At 40.9% G+C, this 22,759-nt stretch overlaps 1 protein-coding gene across 1 annotated transcript; it reads right to left on the reverse strand.

The window, feature by feature from the left end:
• Nucleotides 1-8,093: 8,093 nt before the first annotated feature.
• On the reverse strand, nucleotides 8,094-11,565 carry fem1b (fem-1 homolog b). Its single transcript, XM_060908703.1, has 2 exons — nucleotides 10,731-11,565; nucleotides 8,094-10,645 (listed from the first exon to the last, which is right to left on the reverse strand). The coding sequence occupies exons 1-2, from the start codon at nucleotides 10,976-10,978 to the stop codon at nucleotides 9,010-9,012; spliced, it is 1,884 nt and encodes a 627-aa protein (XP_060764686.1). The 5' UTR covers nucleotides 10,979-11,565; the 3' UTR covers nucleotides 8,094-9,009.
• Nucleotides 11,566-22,759: the final 11,194 nt, after the last annotated feature.

Genomic DNA, 22,759 nt, shown 5'->3' on the forward strand with positions numbered 1-22,759 from the left:
TGAACCTTTATTTAACTGACAAAAGTACAAAGAAAAGATTTTCAATAGTTTTACTGACCAACTTAATTGTATTTTGTAAATATAAACATAATTAAAATTTGATGCCTGCAACACACTCAAAAAAAAAGTTGGAACAGAGGCAAAATAAGACTGAAAAGTTTACAGGATATTCAAGTAACACTACTTTGGAAGATTCCACAATAAGCAGATTGGGGCAGCACCAAAGTCTCAGGCTTTGCAAGCAAGGATGGGTCATGGCTCACTCCTTGGTGCCAAAATGCGTGAAAGAATTGTTAGTCAATTAAAAAGGAACATTTCTCAATAAATGTATTTCTCAGTAAATAATATTGTAACAAGATTCAGGGAATTCAGAGACATCTCAGTGCATAAAGGGCAAGGTCAGAAACCACTGTTAAATGTGTGTGACCTTCGAGCCCTCAGGAGGCACTGCCTGAGAAACCATCATGCTAATGTGACAAAAAATTAACAAACATGGGCTTGGGAGTACTTCGGAAGACTGTTGTCACTTAACAGAGTCCGCTGCTGCATCTAGAAATGCAGCCTGAAACTGTATAACGCAAGGAGGAAGCCATTCATCAATTCTATGCAGAAACGCCACCAATTTATCTGGGCCCGAACTCATCTCACATGAACCGAAAGATGGTGGAAATGTGTACTGTGGTCAGATGAGTCCACATGCTTGTTTTCAGGAAAACTGGACATCCAGTTCTCTGTGCCAAAGGTGAACATGACCATCCAGTTTGTTATCAGAGAAAGGTGCAAAAACCAACATCTGTGATGGTATGGGGTGCATCAGTGCCCACGGCATGGGTGAGCTGCATGTGTGTGAAGGTATCATTGATATATTTGGGATTTTATAGAGACATATTCATCATGGCAACGTCTCTTCCTGAGAAGTCCATGCTTATTTCAGCAGGACAATGTCAGGCCTCATTCTGCACACGCTACAACAGAGTTGCTTCATAGAGACTGAGTGCATGTGCTTGACTGGCCTGCTGCCAGTCCAGATCTGTCTCCTATTGAGAATGTATGTGGTATCATAAAGAGGAGAATCAGACAACAGCAACCACGGACTGTTGAGCAGCTGAAGTATTGTATCAAGCAAGAATGGACAAAAATTCCAATTGCAAAACTGCAACAATTAGTATCCTCACTTCCCATACCATTAAAAAGTGTTATTAAAAGGAAAAGTGATGTAATACAATGGTAATAATGCCTCTGTACTAACATTTTCTGAGTGTGTTGCAGGCATCAAATTTTAACTTTGTTTATATTTGGGTCTGTCTCAGAAACTGGGTACTGTGGGGGTACCCCACTAAATATACTCACAGTCAATAAACTATACGGTTTTGAATGGTGATGTTGGTTTTAATTTGAAATAAAATGATGAAAGAAATAATACAGATAAAACTAAATCTTTGATGTGAATATTCAAAATTTGGCAAAAATTCTGCAGATTTGTGGAAAAATGGCGGCTTGATCTGGGACATGATAAATGGTTGACTACACTGCATTCCCTTAAAAAGGTCATAGTCCACTGAAAAGTCTACAGTTATCACTAATTGTATTTTAAGTTGTAACTTTACACACCTAAGGATTGATGTGCTCACAGAATAATCATAACCGTAATAAAACATCATGCAAAATATTTGATCACTGTTGTAACTCCCTTTTCTGCAGACCCAAAACCAATACAATCGTGTGTTTTGATCTAAACGGAAAGCCTCAGGGTCAAGGTCACTACCTCACCAAAAGTAGTAACTTAAAATCACTACGCCATATAAACATTGTTATAAATCTGCGATTTTGTTTTTTAAAACGAAAGCTGAAAGTTAGGCATAGAATATGTTTCTTACAGAATATGTTACGATGGTAGCTGGTCTTGTATGAATTTCTGAGCTATAAAATGAGTTGTGGTCTATTTTTTACCGTAGCGTGTTATTTGTGTGCAGGGAAGGACACACATTAACAATTTGCATGTGTAGAATGGAGTTTTCCACTCCAACAGTTAGGAGTTGATCGTGCTTCCATTTGCGGTCTTTCTGTTACGCAGGTGATCTGTTCGGACGTTATCACTGAAAAGGTGAGTTTTGACAGTTTTATTTTGTTTTAGTCTTGCAGTATAAGGCAATAGGATGTTTCTTTTTCATCTTACTTTCATATTTCGTAGTGTTTGCGTATTTTTGTCCAATATTTTGCAACCATGGTCAATTTAGATCGAACTTTTGATAGAATCTATGGCCAGTCATTTTGCCCCGTCCCCGCCTCGCGCTCCGTCCGGTGCGATAATGATGTCCTGTTGCTCGCATGCCGCAGCAGAGACCTGTGTGACCTTCAGCCGGTACAGTCGCTGTTCTTTTACCACCGCCGTTATTCTCATCTTTCCGGTGTGTTCTTGATTTTTCCATTGTGTCCTATTTCGCCATATCAAATACCCAAAATGTATCATATTATTCATATTTAAGTGAATAATCAATTCAGTCATCATAACTTGGCATTTTTAACCCAAGCAACCAAAAAGAGGAAATTTATTCAATATTTTCACTCATCTGTGAAGGAGGGGCTTTAATTCTTCATGATGTAGTTATCTTATATGTAAATCATCTCTAGCCGCTTTATCCTGTTCTACAGGGTCGCAGGCAAGCTGGAGCCTATCCCAGCTGACTGCGGGCAAAAGGCGGGGTACACCCTGGACAAGTCGCCAGGTCATCACAGGGCTGACACATAGACACAGACAACCATTCACATTCACACCTATGGTCAATTTAGAGTCACCAGTTAACCTAACCTGCATGTCTTTGGACTGTGGGGGAAACCGGAGCACCCGGAGGAAACTTTTGCATGTTGTTTGTGGACAATATGCAAACCCCGCACAGAAAGGCCCTCGCCAGCCATGGGGCTCGAACCCGGACCTTCTTGCTGCGAGGCAACAGCGCTAATCACTACACCACCATGCCGCCTATATGTAAATCAATTTTACAAAAGCATTTGAATTGTAATCAAAAAGAATTTCCACAGTGGAGGCCAGATAAAGCAAGATACTATCTTTAATCTTATTAAACATGACAAAAGAAACATTGAGTGTTAGGTAAACACAAAATATAGTAAAATTAGAAAATGTATTTTTTGACCATAATGTCCCAAATGAGAGACCAGCTTCTGAGACGGACCCATTTATGCAGTGCCTTGAAAAAGTATTCATACCCCTTGAACTTTTTCACATTTTTCCACCTTACAATAACGAATTTAAGTTTTTTATTGAGATTTTATGTGATAGACCAACACAGAGTAGCACATAATTGTGAAGTGAAACGAAAATGATAAATGGTCTTCAAAATTTTAAACAAATAAAAATCTGAAAAATGTGGTGTGCATTAGTATTCAGCCCCCTGTCCTCTGATACCTCTAAATACAATCCAGTGCAATCAATTGCCTTCAGAAGTCATCTAATTAGTTAATAGAGTCCTACTGTGTGTAATTTACTCTCAGCATAAATACACTTGTTCTGTGAAGACCTCAGTGGTTTGTTAGAGAACACTGAAGAACAAACAGCATCATGAAGACCAAAGAACTCACCAGACAGGTCAGGGATAAAGTTCTGGAGAGGTTTAAAGCAGGGTTAGGTTATAAAAAAATATCCCAAGCTCTGAACATCTCAAGAAGCACTGTTCAATCCATCATTCAAAAATGGATAAAGTATGGCACAACTGCAAACCTACTGAGACATGGCCGTCCAACTAAACTGACAGAGCGAGCAAGGAGACCACTGGTCAGAGAAGCAGCCAAGAGGCCCATGATCACTCTGGAGGAGCTGCAGAAATCCACAGCTCAGGTGGGAGAATCTGTGCACAGGACAACTATAAGTCGTACACTCCACAAATCTGGCCTTTTTGGAAGAGTGGCAAGAAGAAAGCCATTGTTGAAAGACAGGCATAAGAAGGCCCGTTTGCATTTTGCCAGAAGCCATGTAGGGGACACAGCAAACATGTGGAAGAAGGTGCTTTGGTCAGATGAGACCAAAGTTGAACTTTTTGGCCTAAATGCAAAGCGCTATGCGTGGCGGAAAACTAACACTGCTCATCACCCTGCACACACCATCCCCACTGTGAAACATGGTGGTGGCAGCATCATGCTATGGGGATGCTTTTCTTCAGCAGGGACAGGAAAGCTGGTCAGAGTTGATGGGAAGATGGATGGAGCTAAATACAGGGCAATCCTGGAAGAAAACCTGTTGGAGGCTGCAAAAGACTTGAGACTGGGAAGGAGATTCACCTTCCAGCAAGACAATGACCCTAAACATACAGCCAGAGCTACAATGGAATGGTTTAGATCAAAGAATATTCATGTGTTAGAATGGCCCAGTCAAAGTCCAGACCTAAATCCCATTGAGCATCTGTGGCAAGACTTGAAAATTGCTGTTCATAGACGCTCTCCATCCAATCTGGCTGAGCTTGAGCTATTTTGCAAAGAAGAATGGGCAAAAATTTCAGTGTCTAGATGTGCAAAGCTGGTAGAGACATACCATAAAAGACTTGCAGCTGTAATTGCAGCAAAAGGTGGCTCTACACAAAATATTGACGCAGGGGGGCTGAATACTAATGCACACCACATTTTTCAGATTTTTATTTGTTTAAAATTTTGAAGACCATTTATCATTTTCGTTTCACTTCACAATTATGTGCTACTCTGTGTTGGTCTACCACATAAAATCTCAATAAAAAACTTTTAAGTTCGTGGTTGTAAGGTGGAAAAATGTGAAAAGTTCAAGGGGTATGAATACGTTTTCAAGACACTGTAAAATACAGTTAAGTTGGTCAGTAAAACTATTGAAAATCTTTTCTTTGTATTTTTGTTAAATGAAGGTTCACGCGAATTAACAAATCACAGACTTTTGCTTTTATTGCAATTTGGAAAATATCCCAACTTTTCTGGAAATGGGGTTAGCACTTAAAAACCAAGTACTTTTCAGGTTTAAAAGTCGTTCAAAGTATTTAACAATAATGTAAGCATTTAACAAGTAGTTTATTGGACATCTTTTGTGATACACTCAGATGCCACATCACTGCATCTGCTCTACTTTTTTGGACACCATCTTGTTTATTACTATTTTATTTGAGATAGTTAAATGCTCTTGTGAGCTTATTGACTTTACCAGTTTTACTGGTAAAATTTTTTACTGGTCACCTATTTTGGAAAAAAAAAGGGGGGAGGGCAATTCCAGTAAATGCTTAAAGTTGAGTTAGCTGTTTATTTTTATGTAGACAGACACTAACAACTGCAAATAGGCTGACAGATGATGGTTAACATCAGTATTTTCTATACTGTAAGATGTACAGTAAGGTCCATATATATTTGGACACTGACACAAATTTTGTTTTTTTTTACCTGTTTACTGAAAGATATTCAAGTTATAGTTATATAATGGACATGGACATAAAGTCCAGACTTTCAGCTTTCGTTTGAGGGTATCCACATTAAAACTGGATGAAGGGTTTAGGAGTTTCAGCTCCTTAACATGTGCCACCCTGTTTTTAAAGGGACCAAAAGTAATTGGACAATTGACTCAAAGGCTATTTCATGGGCAGGTGTGGGCAATTCCTTCGTTATGTCATTCTCAATTAAGCAGATAAAAGGCCTGGAGTTGATTTGAGGTGTAGTGCTTGCATTTGGAAGATTTTGCTGTGAAGAAAACATGCGGTCAAAGGAGCTCTCCATGCAGGTGAAACAAGCCATCCTTAAGCTGCGAAAACAGAAAAAAAACATCCGAGAAATTGCTACAATATTAGGAGTGGCAAAATCTACAGTTTGGTACATCCTGAGAAAGAAAGAAAGAAAGAAAGAAAGAAAGAAAGAAAGAAAGAAAGAAAGAAAGAACTGGTGAACTCATCAATGCAAAAAGACCTGGACGCCCACAGAAGACAACAGTAGTGGATGATCGCAGAATAATTTCCATGGTGAAGAGAAACCCCTTCACGCCAGCCAACCAAGTGAACAACACTCTCCAGGAAGTAGGCGTATCAATATCCAAATCTACCATAAAGAGAAGACTGCATGAAAGTAAATACAGAGGGTTCACTGCACGGTGCAAGCCACTCATAAGCCTCAAGAATAAAAAGACTTTGCTAAAAAACATCTGAAAAAGCCAGCACAGTTCTGGAAGAACATTCTTGGACAGATGAAACCAAGATCAACCTCTACCAGAATGATGGAAAGAAAAAAGTATGGTGAAGGCGTGGTACAGCTCATGATCCAAAGCATACCACATCATCTGTAAAACACGGCGGAGGTAGTGTGATGGCTTGGGCATGCATGGCTGCCAGTGGCACTGGGTCACTAGTGTTTATTGATGATGTGACACAGGACAGAAGCAGCCGGATGAATTCTGAGGTATTCAGAGACATACTGTGTGCTCAAATCCAGCCAAATGCAGCCAAACTGATTGGTCAGCGTTTCATAATACAGATGGACAATGACCCAAAACATAAAGCCAAAGCAACCCAGGAGTTTATTAAAGCAAAGAAGTGGAATATTCTTGAATGGCCAAGTCAGTCACCTGATCTCAACCCAATTGAGCATGCATTTCACTTGTTAAAGACTAAACTTCAGACAGAAAGGCCCACAAACAAACAGCAACTGAAAACCGCTGCAGTAAAGGCCTGGCAGAGCATTAAAAAGGAGGAAACGCAGCGTCTGGTGATGTCCATGAGTTCAAGACTTCAGGCAGTCATTGCCAACAAAGGGTTTTCAACCAAGTATTAGAAATGAACATTTTATTTACAATTATTTAATTTGTCCAATTACTTTTGAGCCCCTGAAATGAAGGGATTGTGTTTAAAAAATGCTTTAGTTCCTCACATTTTTATGCAATCATTTTGTTCAACCCACTGAATTAAAGCTGAAAGTCTGAACTTCAACTGCATCTGAATTGTTTTGTTCACAATTCATTGTGGTACAGAACCAAAATTAGAAAAATGTTGCCTCTGTCCAAATATTTATGGACCTAACTGTAGATGTCCTGATTTATAAGGTGAACTTTATACTTTTTGCAAGAGATAGCACTGATCTCATCGTCAGTATCTCCTTATATTGGAGAGAGAAAAAAAAGGAAAGAAATTGATCCTGTAACAAATCTTGCCATAAATCACAGAACTGCTTGTTTACCAAAGCATGTATTGGGGGTTATCTGTTGGCTGTGTGGAAACATATCAGATTATTCATTTATTAGTGTCGTCGTCTTCTCAGAAGGTCGACAATCATGGATCTCCATTTCTGTCTGTTTTGAGCTGTACGGACACATTGGACATAGTTCATTTTCATCCATGTCCTTTGTTGTTTCTCTCTTCTCTGCTTACCCTCTACTTTGCCTTCTAAAAGCTGCTGGTGCATCTCATCTGTTCTTATGATGTGTCCAAAGTATTGTATCTTCCTTTCCTTTCCTTAATGTCACATACCAGCTTTCTCTTTTCTCCCACCATATCTAGGACTTCTTCGTTTGTCTTTCATTCAGTGTATGAGATACGCATCATTCTTCTGTATGTCCACATTTCAAAAGCCTCCAACTTATCTATAGTCTTCTTGTTTGTGGTCCATGTCTATGATGCATACAATAGAGTCGATAATATGTAGCATCTGAGCATCCTCTTTCGGAGAGCTAACATCAGACTATAGAAGGAGAATAAAAACAGCAAACTATGGTAATGTGATTGGTGTCTGAAAAACAGTATTGTGCCATTTCTACTTTGAGCACATTGTTGATTGTTAGCTAAAAGTTGACTCGGTGAACATTAAAAGATTAAATTTACGTTTAGTGATAAACATTATCTTAACCGCTTGAAAAGCACTGGTTTAAAAAAAAAATTTAAAAAGCGCTATGGTGCTACTGGAGCAAGGTGAGCACGTTTAACCAAATTAAGGTGGACTGCATCACACTGCACTCTCCATCCATGAGTATATGTATAAATATTTCCGTGAATGGATGAAACAACACACGCGTTATCTTATACAGTTAAAGATGTACCTACTGAGAACATGAACTGAACTCATGAATGAATGACCTCTTAAATCAGACTGTGTAAAGCAGAGATGGCAATACATTTAATGTTGGCTTAATATTGGTTCATGAGATTAAAAATAAAAGTACAACCTCATAACAATCACCAGTTCTCAAAGACAGACAACAAAGAAGTCAGGTCTGCAGACTTGCCTCTTCCTGGCACAGAGAGCCACATGTAACGTGCTGTTGCTTTCTCAGACTTTAATAGAAAGATCCGAGCACCATCCAGAATAAGGCCACAAAAGGCACAGCAGCACAAGGCCATGTAGATTCAAATGACTTTACAGTGGCGTAATGGGAAAAGTTGAAGAATCAAAGAAATAAAATTTAAAACAAAAAACCTGTCACAGGCATGGCTTAGTGTATTTATTTATAAAAAGTGTGTATCCAGCCTGGTAAAGAAGGTTTAGATTTTAGTACATCATTCCTCTGCTAAAGATTCCTTAGAAAATAGATCTTCTGATAATGATTTAAATAATTTTTAATAAAATATGTTAATAAAACAAAACTAAATCTTCTTCAGCAAAGTGCAGTCAGTAAAAAGCTGTTCTCTCAGGGGATTGTTCAGTTCAGTTTCTTATCCCAAAAAGCACTGATGGATTATTTCAAGACCATTTTTCACATCCAATTACTTTGTATGAAGTGAGTGTAAACGATTACCAGCCTAGAAAATGTGCATTGCGTGAGTATGTCATGTGTAATCTTTTTTTTTTTGGAGGAGGAGGAGGAGGAGGAGGAGGAATTCAGGAAAAATCTTGCCTCAGTCCAGACAAATTTGTCCATCAGATACATAAGAATGTAAAAGCCATTTTCAGCTCCATGGGACTAGCACTTTTAACAAAGGGGAAAAGTGTTTAAAAAAAAAAAAAATCAAGAATTCCCAGCACCATCAGATCAGCTAATAAAAATTTTAGAAACTGAAAGAAATATCTCGATTAGTGAAACTCAACAAACTCCTCCAGGCTTTTAGGAATCTGATCTCGGTAGAGGATGTGATGCTGTCGGACAGCCCGAGCAGCCAGGCACTTTAGACTCATTTTCATCTGCGTTTTCAGGAGGATCTCCGAGACTCCTGTGGTGCTCTTCTCCAACGGGGTCTTCTTCTGCTTGTTGGTCATGTCAGTGTGAGCTCCGGCTTCCACCAGACTAATGATGATGGCATGCAGGGTAAGGAAGTCACTGATGGGCCGATTGTACTGCACTATGAGGTGCAAAGGGCTGTTTCCTTCATTATCAACGCAGTTCACTTGTGCCCCACAGTCCAGTAGTATTTTGGTGACTTGCGCGTTGGGGAAGCTGCACACATCATTTGTGTGGAAATCATCCACTGGAGTGCTGGAGCTGGCGGCCAGGTGGAGCAGCGACGAGCCTTCTCGGGTGCGCGGGTCGAGCCGGATTAGGTCATAAATCTGCTTGTTGATGCGTGCACGGTCCTCGTCATCGCACTGCGTCTTGGTAGAGATGCACACCAGGTAGAGAAATGTAAAAATGTTTGACTCGTAGTTGTCGGTGCAGACTGGACGCTCAGCCTCAGAAGCGGTTTCCAATCGCGCCATGCTGCGCCGGATCTCCAAAACACTGCAGCACAACACCTGCTCAACGTCAGGTGCCTGAACTGGCTCCTTCAGGTGCACCATCTGTGAAAAAACTTGTGCAAAACGCAAGAGGTCCTTGTGTGTGTTCCGGTTGCTTCGTTGGCGCAGGTGCAAGGCATGTAGCCACAGCTTAATGCACTGCTCAAACTCCATGTTGTCAGCGTAGACGGCACCACGGTATATGATGGGATGGGAAACATCTACATTGTCCGTTCCCAGAATGCGCTCACGAACCATCAGACCTTCCATGTGCAGTGCGTCACGGTCCTGCCTGATCGCCTCCAGATCCTGCGGGGTCCTACACTCCATCCGACCACCGTAAGCTTCCACGGGCGGCGGGAGCTCTTTGGCGATGATCCTCTCAGGGTCTCGGTAGCGCTCCAGCATGGCCAGATACAAGTAATGGTATGTCTTGAGGATGTCGTAATTCTCACGGTCGTTAGCAAACGAAGCTCCAAGCAGCTCTAAAGCTTCGATACGGCTATGAGGGTCGCAGTCAGCGTGGGAGAGAAGCAGCTCAACAACGTCTGCCTTGCAGCTTTCTGCCGCCACTTTGAGTGGTGTCATGCCGTGGCCGTTCACCACCATCGCTGCCTGACATCGCACCAGTTCCTTCACAATTTCCAGATGGCCAGCTTCGGCGGCGAAGTGCAGTGCCGTGGCACCACAGTGGGCTTTGGCATTTGGGTTGGCGCTCTGCTCTAGTAAGAAGCGCACCACGTCTGTGTGTCCCTTATAAGCAGCTATCATCAGACAGGTATTGTCGTACTTGTTGGCGATGCTGATGTCAGCGTTATGCTCCACCAGGTAGTGCACAATGTCCAGCCGTCCATCGAAGCAGGCTGCCCTGAGAGGGGTCGAGTTGGTCAGGGTGGTGTGGTTCACGTTGGCATTGTGAGACACGAGAAGCCGCACGACCTCAAAGTGTCCTGCACCCGCTGCGCACCAAAGAGCCGTGGCTCCGTCGATGACGTACCTGGAAAAAGGTAAGGAAGAAGTAGTTGTTGTTTGGTATTAGTTACAACCGGGTTAATCTGTACAATAGTGTTCAACATTCTTACCCGTCAAACCTGACTGTCCCGGTCTGCTCAGTGTCCACTCGGTAGTGGTCCAGAAGCAGACGGACCACTTTGTCATGGCCGTTTCTTGCTGCTATGATGAGAGGAGTTGAGCGTTGGCCAGCCAACTGTGTCGTATAGTCTAACAGGTACCGGGTCTCAGAGGCAGAATGGTTGAGTAAAAGAGCAGCGAGGGTCAGGACTCTGCCTTCACTGGCCGCTTTATAAACGTAGCCTGCCAATGACTCCATTCGGGCCGCCGGTTCTTCTTCCGTCTGCGCGAATATCGCCCACAAATCTGGCAGAGACGCGGCTCGAATCCCATTAAAAAGTCAGTCTGAGCTCACAGGCTCATGGGAAACATCCGCATGTGCTCGACTGGATCCATAGCTGTGCTCCACTCTGAATAAACCAACACATTAAATAAATATAGTGACGAATTCACGTTAACTAAATCAACAACCCAGGCAATATTACACTCGCTACACTCAACACTCTCAAGCCAAGCTGGTTAAAACATAAAATACGATAAAAATATCCATCAGGTACCTCGGTTTCCTCCGTTTAAACGCCGTGTGATAACTGAGCTAGCTAACAGCTAACGCTAACCATCACAACACCCAGCGACTTCTGATCGTTAGCCAGCTGTCTACAACTAACTCAACCCAAATCCTCTCAGTATTAACCTGTTAACAGCATCCAATTACGTTCAGAACTTTTCGCGATAAAATAAACAAACCCGCAAATACAACACGTATACGCTTAACATATTTATTAAACAGCCAAAAAGCTAAGCTAGCAGTTTCCGGAGTTAGCACAAAATCGTAAACTAGGACCAGCGTTCACTTCCGGTTGCGTTCAACCAAATCTTTCAAACCAAAAGTTCAAATTAAAACAAGTTTAGAGTCCTGTCGTTATTATTGTACGACAGTCAGTCATTTATGAACATATAAGTGAACGAGAATTTCTTTCTCGAATGATATGTGTGTATATATGTATATGCTTACATCCACACTTGAGTTTAGGTGTGCATTTATAGGTGTATATATGTATGTATGTATGTGTGTATATTCTGAATGCCTATTTAACTTTTATTGTTTGTATATTCACTAGACATCTGTATTGCAAGTTAGTTCTTCGTATATAGCCTTAAGGATAATTATAACCACCCCTTTTTTATAGCCCTACCTGTACATACTTCTCCCATAACTTTTGTACATATACTGCACAGATGTCTCATCTCATCTCATCATCTCTAGCCGCTTTATCCTTCTACAGGGTCGCAGGCAAGCTGGAGCCTATCCCAGCTGACTACGGGCGAAAGGCGGGGTACACCCTGGACAAGTCGCCAGGTCATCACAGGGCTGACACATAGACACAGACAACCATTCACACTCACATTCACACCTACGGTCAATTTAGAGCCACCAGTTAACCTAACCTGCATGTCTTTGGACTGTGGGGGAAACCGGAGCACCCGGAGGAAACCCACACGGACACGGGGAGAACATGCAAACTCTGCACAGAAAGGCCCTCGCCAGCCCCGGGGCTCGAACCCAGGACCTTCTTGCTGTGAGGCGACAGCGCTAACCACTACACCACCGCTGCACAGATGTATATGTGTATATTCTGTATGCCTATTCAACTCTTATTCTTTTATATTCACAAGACATCTGCATAGCAAGTTAGCTACTTCTGTATATAGCCTTAAGGATAATTAACCCCGCCAACAGTAGTCGGAGGGGTTATTATTTTCACCTGCGTCAGTCTGTGTGTGTGTGTATCTGTCTGTCTGTCTGTTTGTCTGTGTGTCTGCAAGATATCTCAAGAACCAATGGATCGATTTGGACCAAATTTTGTACGTGTTGCCAATCACCCAGGAAGGAAACCATTAAATTTTGGAGGTCAAAGGTCAAGGTCATGGCAGAACTTCGAAATTTTCGCCCAATGTATTTTAATGGGGAAAAGGCGGGGTTTGCACTCGTTAGAGTGTCCCTGTCTAGTTATAATTATAACCACCCTTTTTTATAGCCCTACCTGTAATTACTTCTCCCTTAACTACCATACATATACTGCACAGAACTATTGAACATCCTATTTATTTATCTGTACATTCTCTACTCACTATAACCATCTCATTTGCACTAGCTGTACATAACTGCATTCATCTATACATATTGCTTATCTGCACATACTGTATTTATTTGTATTATACTGCATTTCTGCTATTTGCACTTCTGATTAGATGCTAACTGCATTTCGTTACCCTGTATTTATACTGAGTAATGACAATAAAGTTGAATCTAATCTAATCTAATCTAATCTAATCTAATCTAATCTAATCTAATCTAATCTAATCTAATGTACACTCACTGTCCTCTTTATTAGGAACACCTGTCTTCTTCTTCTTGAATGTTCTGCCTGATGGCAGGTCCGCTCTGGCCGCCATCGATGTTTCAATTACACTACCATTCAAAAGTTTGGGGTCACTTTGAAATGTCCTTATATTTGAAAGAAAAGCACTGTTCTTTTCAATGAAGATCAATTTAAACTAATCAGAAATCCAGTCTATACATTGCTAATGTGGTAAATGACTATTCTAGCTGCTGGTTTTTGGTGCAATATCTCCATAGGTGTATAGAGGCCCATTTCCAGCAACTCTCACTCCAGTGTTCTAATGGTACAATGTGTTTGCTCATTGCCTCAGAAGGCTAATGGAGGATTAGAAAACCCTTGTACAATCATGTTAGCACAGCTGAAAACAGTTGAGCTCTTTAGAGAAGCTATAAAACTGACCTTCCTTTGAGCAGATTGAGTTTCTGGAGCATCACATTTGTGGGGTCGATTAAATGCTCAAAATGGCCAGAAAAATGTCTTGACTATATTTTCGATTCATTTTACAACTTATGGTGGTAAATAAAAGTGTGACTTTTCATGGAAAACACAAAATTGTCTGGGTGACCCCAAACTTTTGAACGGTAGTGTACAGTAGTGGTTTCCTGTTGCCTTCGACTGGATTATTATACAGGTTTTCTCATCTCAACCATTCACACAAACATTCACACCTATGGACAATTTAGAGTAGCGAGTTAGCCTAACCACATGTCTTTGGACTGTGGCATATGCAAACTCCATGCAGAAAGGCCGCCGTCAGTTACTGGACGCAAACCCAGAACCTTCTTGCTGTGAGGCGACAGTGTTAACCACTACACCACCGTGCCAGGAACACCTGTACACCTACTCGTTCATTCAGTTATCTAATAAGCCAATCATGTGGCAGCAGTGCAGTGCACAAAATCATGGAGATACAGGCCATCATTCATCCATCCATCCATCCATCCATCCATCCATCCATCCATTATCTGTAGCCGCTTTATCCTGTTCTACAGGGTCGCAGGCAAGCTGGAGCCTATCCCAGCTGACTATAGGTGAGAGGCGGGGTTCACCCTGGACAAGTTGCCAGGTCATCACAGGGCTGACACACAGAGACAAACAACCATTCACACTCACACTCACACCTACGCTCAATTTAGAGCCACCAATTAACCTGACCTGCATGCCTTTGGACTGTGGCACCTGGAAGAAACCCACACAGACACAGAGAGAACATGCAAACTCCACACAGAAAGGCCGCCGTCGGTTACTGGGCGCAAACCCAGAACCTTCTTGCTGTGAGGCGACAGTGCTAACCACTATACCACTGTGCCAGGAGCACCTGTACACCTACTCGTTCATTCAGTTATCTAATAAGCCAATCATGTGGCAGCAGTGCAGTGCACAAAATCATGGAGATACAGGCCATCATCCATCCATCCATTATCTGTAGCCGCTTTATCCTGTTCCACAGGGTCACAGGCAAGCTGGAGCCTATCCCAGCTGACTATAGGTGAGAGGCGGGGTACACCCTGGACAAGTTGCCAGGTCATCACAGGGCTGACACACAGAGACAAACAACCATTCACACTCACACTCACACCTACGCTCAATTTAGAGCCACCAATTAACCTAACCTGCATGTCTTTGGACTGTGGCACCTGGAAGAAACCCACACAGACACAGAGAGAACATGCAAACTCCACACAGAAAGGCCGCCGTTGGTTACTGGGCGCAAACCCAGAACCTTCTTGCTGTGAGGCAACAGTGCTAACCACTATACCACTGTGCCAGGAACACCTGTACACCTACTTGTTCATTCAGTTATCTAATAAGCCAATCATGTGGCAGCAGTGCAGTGCACAAAATCATGGAGATACAGGCCATCAGCTTCTAGTAATATTCACATCAACTATCAGAATGAGACAAAAAAAAGAGAGAGTGAGTAATCTCAGTGATTTTGATCATGGCATGACTGTTGGTGCCAGATGGTCCTATAAGTGCTGATCTCCTAGGATTTTCACACGACAGTCTGTAGAGTTTACTTAGAATGGTACAATAAAGAAAAGCATCCAGTGTGCGACAGTTCTGCAGACAAAACACCTTGTTGATGAGAGAGGTCAACAGAGAATGGCCAGAGCTGACAGAAAGGCTACAGTAACTCAGATAAACACTCTGTACATTTGTGGTGATCAGAAAAGTCAAGTCAACTTTATTTCTACAGAACATTTATCAAGCAACAGGACTTGCTCCAAAGTGCTGTACAATAAAACAATAATAGGTTAGTTTGACGTGGGGCGGCCTTGGGCTGAGGTGCCCTTGAGCAAGGCACCGATCCCCTGACTGCTCCCCGGGCGCTCTGGTGTGGCTGCCCACTGCTCTGAGTGTGTGCATGTGTTCACTGCTTCAGATGGGTTAAATGCAGAGGATGAATTTCACTGTGCTTGAAGTGTGCATGTGACGAATAAAGGTTTCTTCTTCTTCTTCTTAATAAAGGAACATAAACTAGTTAAGAGCAAATAGAGTATTAAAAAATAAGATAGACCGATACTGGTTAGATAAAATAGTAGAAAGTCATAGATAGCTACAGGACAGAAAGCAACTACTTTACACATGGAACACCAAATTAAAATAACTCAAGGCATTATTATGGTACATTAAATGCCAAAGAGTAAAAGTGTGTTTTAAGGCAAGGTTTAAAAGTATCAATAGATGGGAAGGACCTTATATGGAGAGGGAAACCATTCCAGAGCTTAGGGGCAGCAAATGAAAAAGCCTGATCTCCCTTTGATTTTAACCGTGACTGGGGACAGAGTGAAGCAACTGACCAAATGACCAGAGTGTCCTGAGAGCAGAACATTGGAATGAGGATGTCATGGCTGTACTGAGGAGACTGACTGTGCAACACCTCATAAATATGAAATACAAATTGTGTGATGCATTCATGTCAACATGGACCAGAATCTCAAAGGAATGTTTCCAACTTCTTGTGGAATCCATACCGCAAAGAATTGAGGCTTTTTTGAGAGCAAATGGAGGCCCTACCCAGTATTAGTATAGTGTTCCTAATCAAGTATTTGATGACTGTATTTTTATGCCTCCTCCACTAGGTGGTGGAGAGATATCTCAAAAATGTGTGGTTGAATGTGTGTAGGATTTCTATTGAATTATCACTGTAAACTGCAGATGAACTGATAAAATTTTGGAATTGATCCAAACAGGGTCAAGATCACGGCAAAAGGTGGACTAAATCTAGAACAGCATGTTCAGCAAGGTGTGATCGTCAGGTGTCCACAAACTTTTGGACATATTTTGTATATCTATCCATCCATTATCTGTAACCATTTATCTTGTGCAGGGTCACGGGCAAGCTGGAACCTATCCCAGCTGACTATGGGCGAAAGGCAGGGTACACCCTGGACAAGTCGCCAGGTCATCGCAGGGCTGACACACACATAGACACAACCAATTTAGAGACAAACAACCATTCACATTCTCATTCACACCTCCGGTCAATTTAGAGACACCAATTAACCTAACCTGCATGTCGTTGGACTGTGGGAGGAAAGCTACCCAGACACAGGGAGAACATGCAAACTCCATACAGAAAGGTCCCCGTCGGCCACTGGGCTTAAACCCAGAATCTTCTTGCTGTGAGGGGACAGTGCTAACCACTACACCACCATGCCACCTGTATTTTGTATATTTAAATTTTTATTATATTACATCTTTAACACATTAATCTCATTTATCAGCAGTGCATTTCTGCCACACATCTGCTTACTGGTATGTGTATATATATATATATATATATATATATATATATATATATATATATATATATATACTGTATATATATATATATGACCAGAGTGTCATATATATATATATATATATATATATATATATATATATATATATATATTAGTGCTGTCAAGCGATTAAAATATTTAATCGCGATTAATGTCGCGACTGTCATAGTTAACTCGCGATTAATCGCAATTTAATCGCACATTTTTGTCACATGAAAAACCATTGTAATTCTCTTATCAGCATAAAAAAGTGAATGGGCTTGCTTTGTACCAATGTTTTTTTATTTATTGCAGAGCATAACACGTCTTGTCACAGCCACTGCAAAGTCGGGCTGGAGCCGCCGATGGGAAAACGAAACCTAAGCCGAGCACCGTGGCTCTTCTTCCCGAGGCGCGGGGCTAGCGCGCCCTGCCCGCGCTGGTTCTTTGGGGGGAGGGCAGAGGACTCTGGCTGTGCGGGGTGTGGCATTACAGTCTACAGTGGTGCTTGAAAGTTTGTGAACCCTTTAGAATTTTCTATATTTCTGCATAAATATGACCTAAAACATCATCAGATTTTCACACAAGTCCTAAAAGTAGATAAAGAGAACCCAGTTAAACAAATGAGACAAAAATATTATACTTGGTCATTTATTTATTCAGGAAAATGATCCAATATTACATATCTGTGAGTGGCAAAAGTATGTGAACCTCTAGGATTAGCAGTTAATTTGAAATTAGAAATTAGAGTCAGGTGTTTTCAAACAATGGGATGACAATCAGGTGTGAGTGGGCACCCTGTTTTATTTAAAGAACAGGGATCTATCAAAGTCTGATCTTCACAACACCTGTTTGTGGAAGTGTATCATGGCACGAACAAAGGAGATTTCTGAGGGCCTCAGAAAAAGTGCTGTTGATGCTCATCAGGCTGGAAAAGGTTACAAAACCATCTCGAAAGAGTTTGGACTCCACCAATCCACAGTCAGACAGATTGTGTACAAATGGAGGAAATTCAAGACCATTGTTACCCTCCCCAGGAGTGGTCGACCAACAAAGATCACTCCAAGAGCAAGGCGTGTAATAGTCGGCGAGGTCACAAAGGACCCCAGGGTAACTTCTAAGCAACTGAAGGCCTCTCTCACATTGGCTAATGTTCATGAGTCCACCATCAGGAGAACACTGAACAACAAGGGTGTGCATGGCAGGGTTGCAAGGAGAAAGCCACTGCTCTCCAAAAAGAATGTTGCTGCTCGTCTGCAGTTTGCTAAAGATCACGTGGACAAGCCAGAAGGCTATTGGAAAAATGTTTTGTGGACGGATGAGACCAAAATAGAACTTTTTGGTTTCAATGAGAAGCATTATGTTTGGAGAAAGGAAAACACTGCATTCCAGCATAAGAACCTTATCCCATCTGTGAAACATGGTGGTGGTAGTATCATAGTTTGGGCCTGTTTTGCTGCATCTGGGCCAGGATGGCTTACCATCATTGATGGAACAATGAATTCTGAATTATACCAGCGAATTCTAAAGGAAAATGTCAGGACATCTGTCCATGAACTGAATCTCAAGAGAAGGTGTGTCATGCAGCAAGACAATGACCCTAAGCACCCAAGTCGTTCTACCAAAGAATGGTTAAAGAAGAATAAAGTTAATGTTTTGGAATGGCCAAGTCAAAGTCCTGACCTTAATCCAATCAAAATGTTTTGGAAGGACCTGAAGCGATCAGTTCATGTGAGGAAACCCACCAACGTCCCAGAGCTGAAGCTGTTCTGTACAGAGGAATGGCCTAAAATTCCTCCAAGCCAGTGTGCAGGACTGATCAACAGTTACCGGAAATGTTTAGTTGCAGTTATTGCTGCACAAGGGGGTCAGACCAGATACTGAAAGCAAAGGTTCACATACTTTTGCCACTCACAGATACATAATATTGGATAATTTTCCTCAATAAATAAATGACCAAGGATAATATTTTTGTCTCATTTGTTTAACTGGGTTCTCTTTATCTACTTCTAGGACTTGTGTGAAAATCTGATGATGTTTTCGGTCATATTTATGCAGAAATATAGAAAATTCTAAAGGGTTCACAAACTTTCAAGCACCACTGTAGCTGCTATCGTTTTTCTAAGCAAAGTCTCTGTTCCAAGTTCCTGGCAGTTTCAAAAGCTTATGAAAAACCTACATCATGTCACAGAGCGTTAATCTCGCGATAAAAAAATTATCGCCGTTAAAATTGAGTCAAGTTAACGCGATAATAACGCGACATTTTTGACAGCACTAATATATATATATATATATATATATATATATATATATATATATATATATATATATATGTCATTGTTTTTCTCACCATTGTGTCAAAAACTTTACTGTGAATGGAAATCCACAGAAATTAGGAGTTTCTGAAATATCCAAGGCAGACCATCTGGCACCAACAACATTGTCAAAGTCACTGAGATAAAATATTCCCCCATAATAATAATAACTGAGCATCTCCAAAATGGCACATTTTGTGGGGTGTTCCTGGTATGCAGTGGTTAGTACCTACCAAAAGTGGCCCAAGGAAGGACAACCAGGGAACCGGCGACAGGGTCATGGGTGTCGAAGGCTCATTGATTCACATGGGGCACGAAGGCTAGCCCATATGTTCCAATCCCACAGAAGAGCTACTGTAGCACAAACTGCTGAAAAAGTTAATGCTAACACCTTTCTGTTTTAGCCAGCATTAACTTTTTCAGCAGTTTCTGCTCAGATCCAGTCATCTAGCCATCACAAATTGACCCTTGTCAAAGTCTCTCAGATCCTTAGGCTTGCCCATATTTCCTGCTTCCACCACATCGACTTCGAAAACTGACTGTTGTCTCACTGCCTAATATAAGGCAGGTGCCATTGTAAAGAGATAATCAGTGTTATTCACTATATCTGTCAGTGGTCATAATGTTATGGCTGACCGGTGTTATATATAATGTGCCACATACATCAGCTGATTAAAGTTTGAAAGTACCTTGTAAAGATCCTCAAACCTCCTGTCACAAATCATCAATCACCATGTGTCTTGACCAATAAACGATACTACAGTCCTACCTTCTAGTTGCCAAAAGAAAACAACTTAGCAAAGTCAGGACAGAGTTCAGGCATAATGATGAGTAGTTGAAGGACAAGATGTTAATGTTTATATAAGCAGTAATTATCTACTTGATACTGAGTACACACATACAGTAATTCTTCTTGTCACTTATAAACACCATCAAGGTTGAAGTTTGTACTATCCTCATACAAGCCTTTCCCATACGTGATAGCATGTGGATCCATGAGTGGAAACGTGGCACAGCTCTGGTTGTGGAAATTTAAACAAGTATTATCCCAACAAGGCAACAAAAAGTTTGCACTTTGACAACAAACCAATTACATTTCTCCTGATTGCATGTCTAACCTGAGATATGATAAATGTGACGAGTCATGGAATCCATGGACACATGTCGGCCGAAATGAATCCGAGAAAATCGCAAAAGAAGCATTTTTTTTTTTTTCGAAAAAAATGCTTCTTTTGCGATTTTCTCAGATTCGTTTCGGCCGACATGTGTCCGTGGATTCCATGACTCGTCACAAATTCTATTTCAGGTTATCTTATACAGCATAAATTTAAAGCATATTTTTAAATATGCAAAAGGAACTTTTAGCATTTAGTTTTATACCTAATCTTAAGTATTCATTTTTTTAACCCTTTAGTGACAAAGTCAAGTCAAGTTTATTTGTATACCGCTTTTAACAATAGACTTTGTCGCAAAGCAGCTTTACAGAATTTTAATGACTTTAAACATGAGCTAATTTTATCCCTAATTTATCTCCAGTGAGAAGCCTGTGGCGACGGTGGCAAGGAAAAACTCCCTCAGACGACATGAAGAAGAAACCTCGAGAGGAACCAGACTCAAAAGGGAGCCCATTCTCATCTGGGTGATAACAGACAATATGATTATAACATTTTTAGCAGTTTTAACATGAAGTCTGTTTCGTTGATGTTATAACTCTTCATTGATGGAAACTTGAGTACAAAACTGTTCATGACAACTGCAGTCCTAAAGTTAGCAAGTTAACTATAGTCCTCAGCCATAAAAGCATTACTGTAAGTGTCCAGAGTGTCTTCCAAGCATGACTTTCAACTGTCCATATGGGGCTGTCCTACACAAGAGCGATGTGATTCCAGCCAGACATAGGGCATTAGGATGGATCAGGCAGGTCCGAGGAGCAGAGGAGGTCAGCATCTCGATCCCAGGATTGACATGTAACTCAAAGGGACAGACAGAGTGGGGGGGAGAAAAAGAGAAAGAGAGAGAAAACACAGGTTGTTAGGTATACCCAATGTCACCTGATGAGTAAGAACAGTATACATTTTGCGCTGAGTGCAAGCAGGGACTCCGGCAAAACTAACTATGACAGCATAACTAAAAGGAGAGAGCCAGAAGGTAACACAGGCATGAGGGAGCCCCGGGACATAAGGAGCAGCCACTACACCGTCAACAAACTCAAGCGAGCAAGCGAGTGGAGGACTGACAGCATCCATACAGCCCAGTTTACCAAAACACTCCATGTCTGAGGACCCTCCAGATCTACACCTTTACCTCATAAACACTTAACAAAAGGCTTGACTAAACAGATATGTTTTCAACCTAGACTAAAATGCTGAGACTGTGGTGTTTTTTGTTTTGTTTTTTCTCATGTGATAAGCAATGTGCCAACTGTCCCCAATGGGCTAACCTGGATATACTCCATCATCATGTCAACTGTCCCCACTGGAATTATGGGACTTAACCCTTTGATGCAAAACATATGCACACCCCTTCTAATGCACAACATGGGTCAAAAATGACCCACATTCATTTTCCAGGTTATTTCATGCTGACTGAGTTTTTCTTTGCTCTATCTTTTGAAATCAATTTATTTTATGATTGAATATTCCAAGTATTCTTTAAATATCTTGTTTTTAATTACCACAAATCATGAATTAAATTTTTTCTTTCCCACCTTATGAACAAAAATACTTTTTATATTACTACACCATGGGTCATCCAAGTGTGATTTAAAATTAAATGTCTTAATACTATAATAATAATTTGTTTCAAGTAATTACTTTAGCAGTGAATGGGGCCAGTTATTTATTTATTAACTATGTAGTTAGCTAAGCCAATTACAATAAAATTAGCTAACTAAAGTAGAATATGTCAACAGCTAGGTAGCTAATAGTAATTACTTGTAACTTTCTGACAAGTAATCCACTCACTCTCAAGGTAACCTAAACATAATCAATTTTTTTCTAAGGTAATGTTAGAACAATTGAAAAACATTACTTACATGTATCAGATGGGCAAAGGGCGCTGTGCTGAGCTGTGAAATGTCTGACACAAGCACAATTCACAGTTCCCACCAAACACTGTAGTAAATGCATGCAGGTCGTTTCTGACCCATGTGTGTAAACTTGATGTAGAATTACAAAAGCTGTGCTTGTTCATAACTTAAGAAAGGAAAAATAAAAATGATGATTTGTGCTAAACAAAAACAAGATATTTACTGCATATTTGGAAAAGTAAATGACAAAATGAATTTATTTCAAAAGTATATCATAGAAACACTCAGCCATACATGAAGCAACCTGGAAAATGAATGCAGGTCGTTTTTGACCCATGTTGTGCATTAGAAGGGTAGTGATACAAAAAGGGTTTTTATTCAAAAAGTAAGAAAGGAAAAAATAAAATAAGGATGTATGATGATCAAAAACAAGTTAATTGAGGAATACCTTGAATACTGAATGATGGAATTAATTTATTGCAAAGATATAGAAGATAAAAACTCAGCTGGGTCACTTTTGACCCA

This window comes from Neoarius graeffei, chromosome 2 (assembly GCF_027579695.1).
Source record: "Neoarius graeffei isolate fNeoGra1 chromosome 2, fNeoGra1.pri, whole genome shotgun sequence".
NCBI lineage: Eukaryota > Metazoa > Chordata > Actinopteri > Siluriformes > Ariidae > Neoarius > Neoarius graeffei.

Bases quoted from the DNA above. Each gene is read 5' to 3' on its own strand.
- fem1b (XM_060908703.1), bottom strand. From the start codon at position 10,978: ATGGAGTCATTGGCAGGCTACGTTTATAAAGCGGCCAGTGAAGGCAGA. The intron at 10,646-10,730 runs GTAAGAATGTTG...ACCTTTTTCCAG, and splicing joins GGGACAGTCAGGTTTGACGG to GTACGTCATCGACGGAGCCA.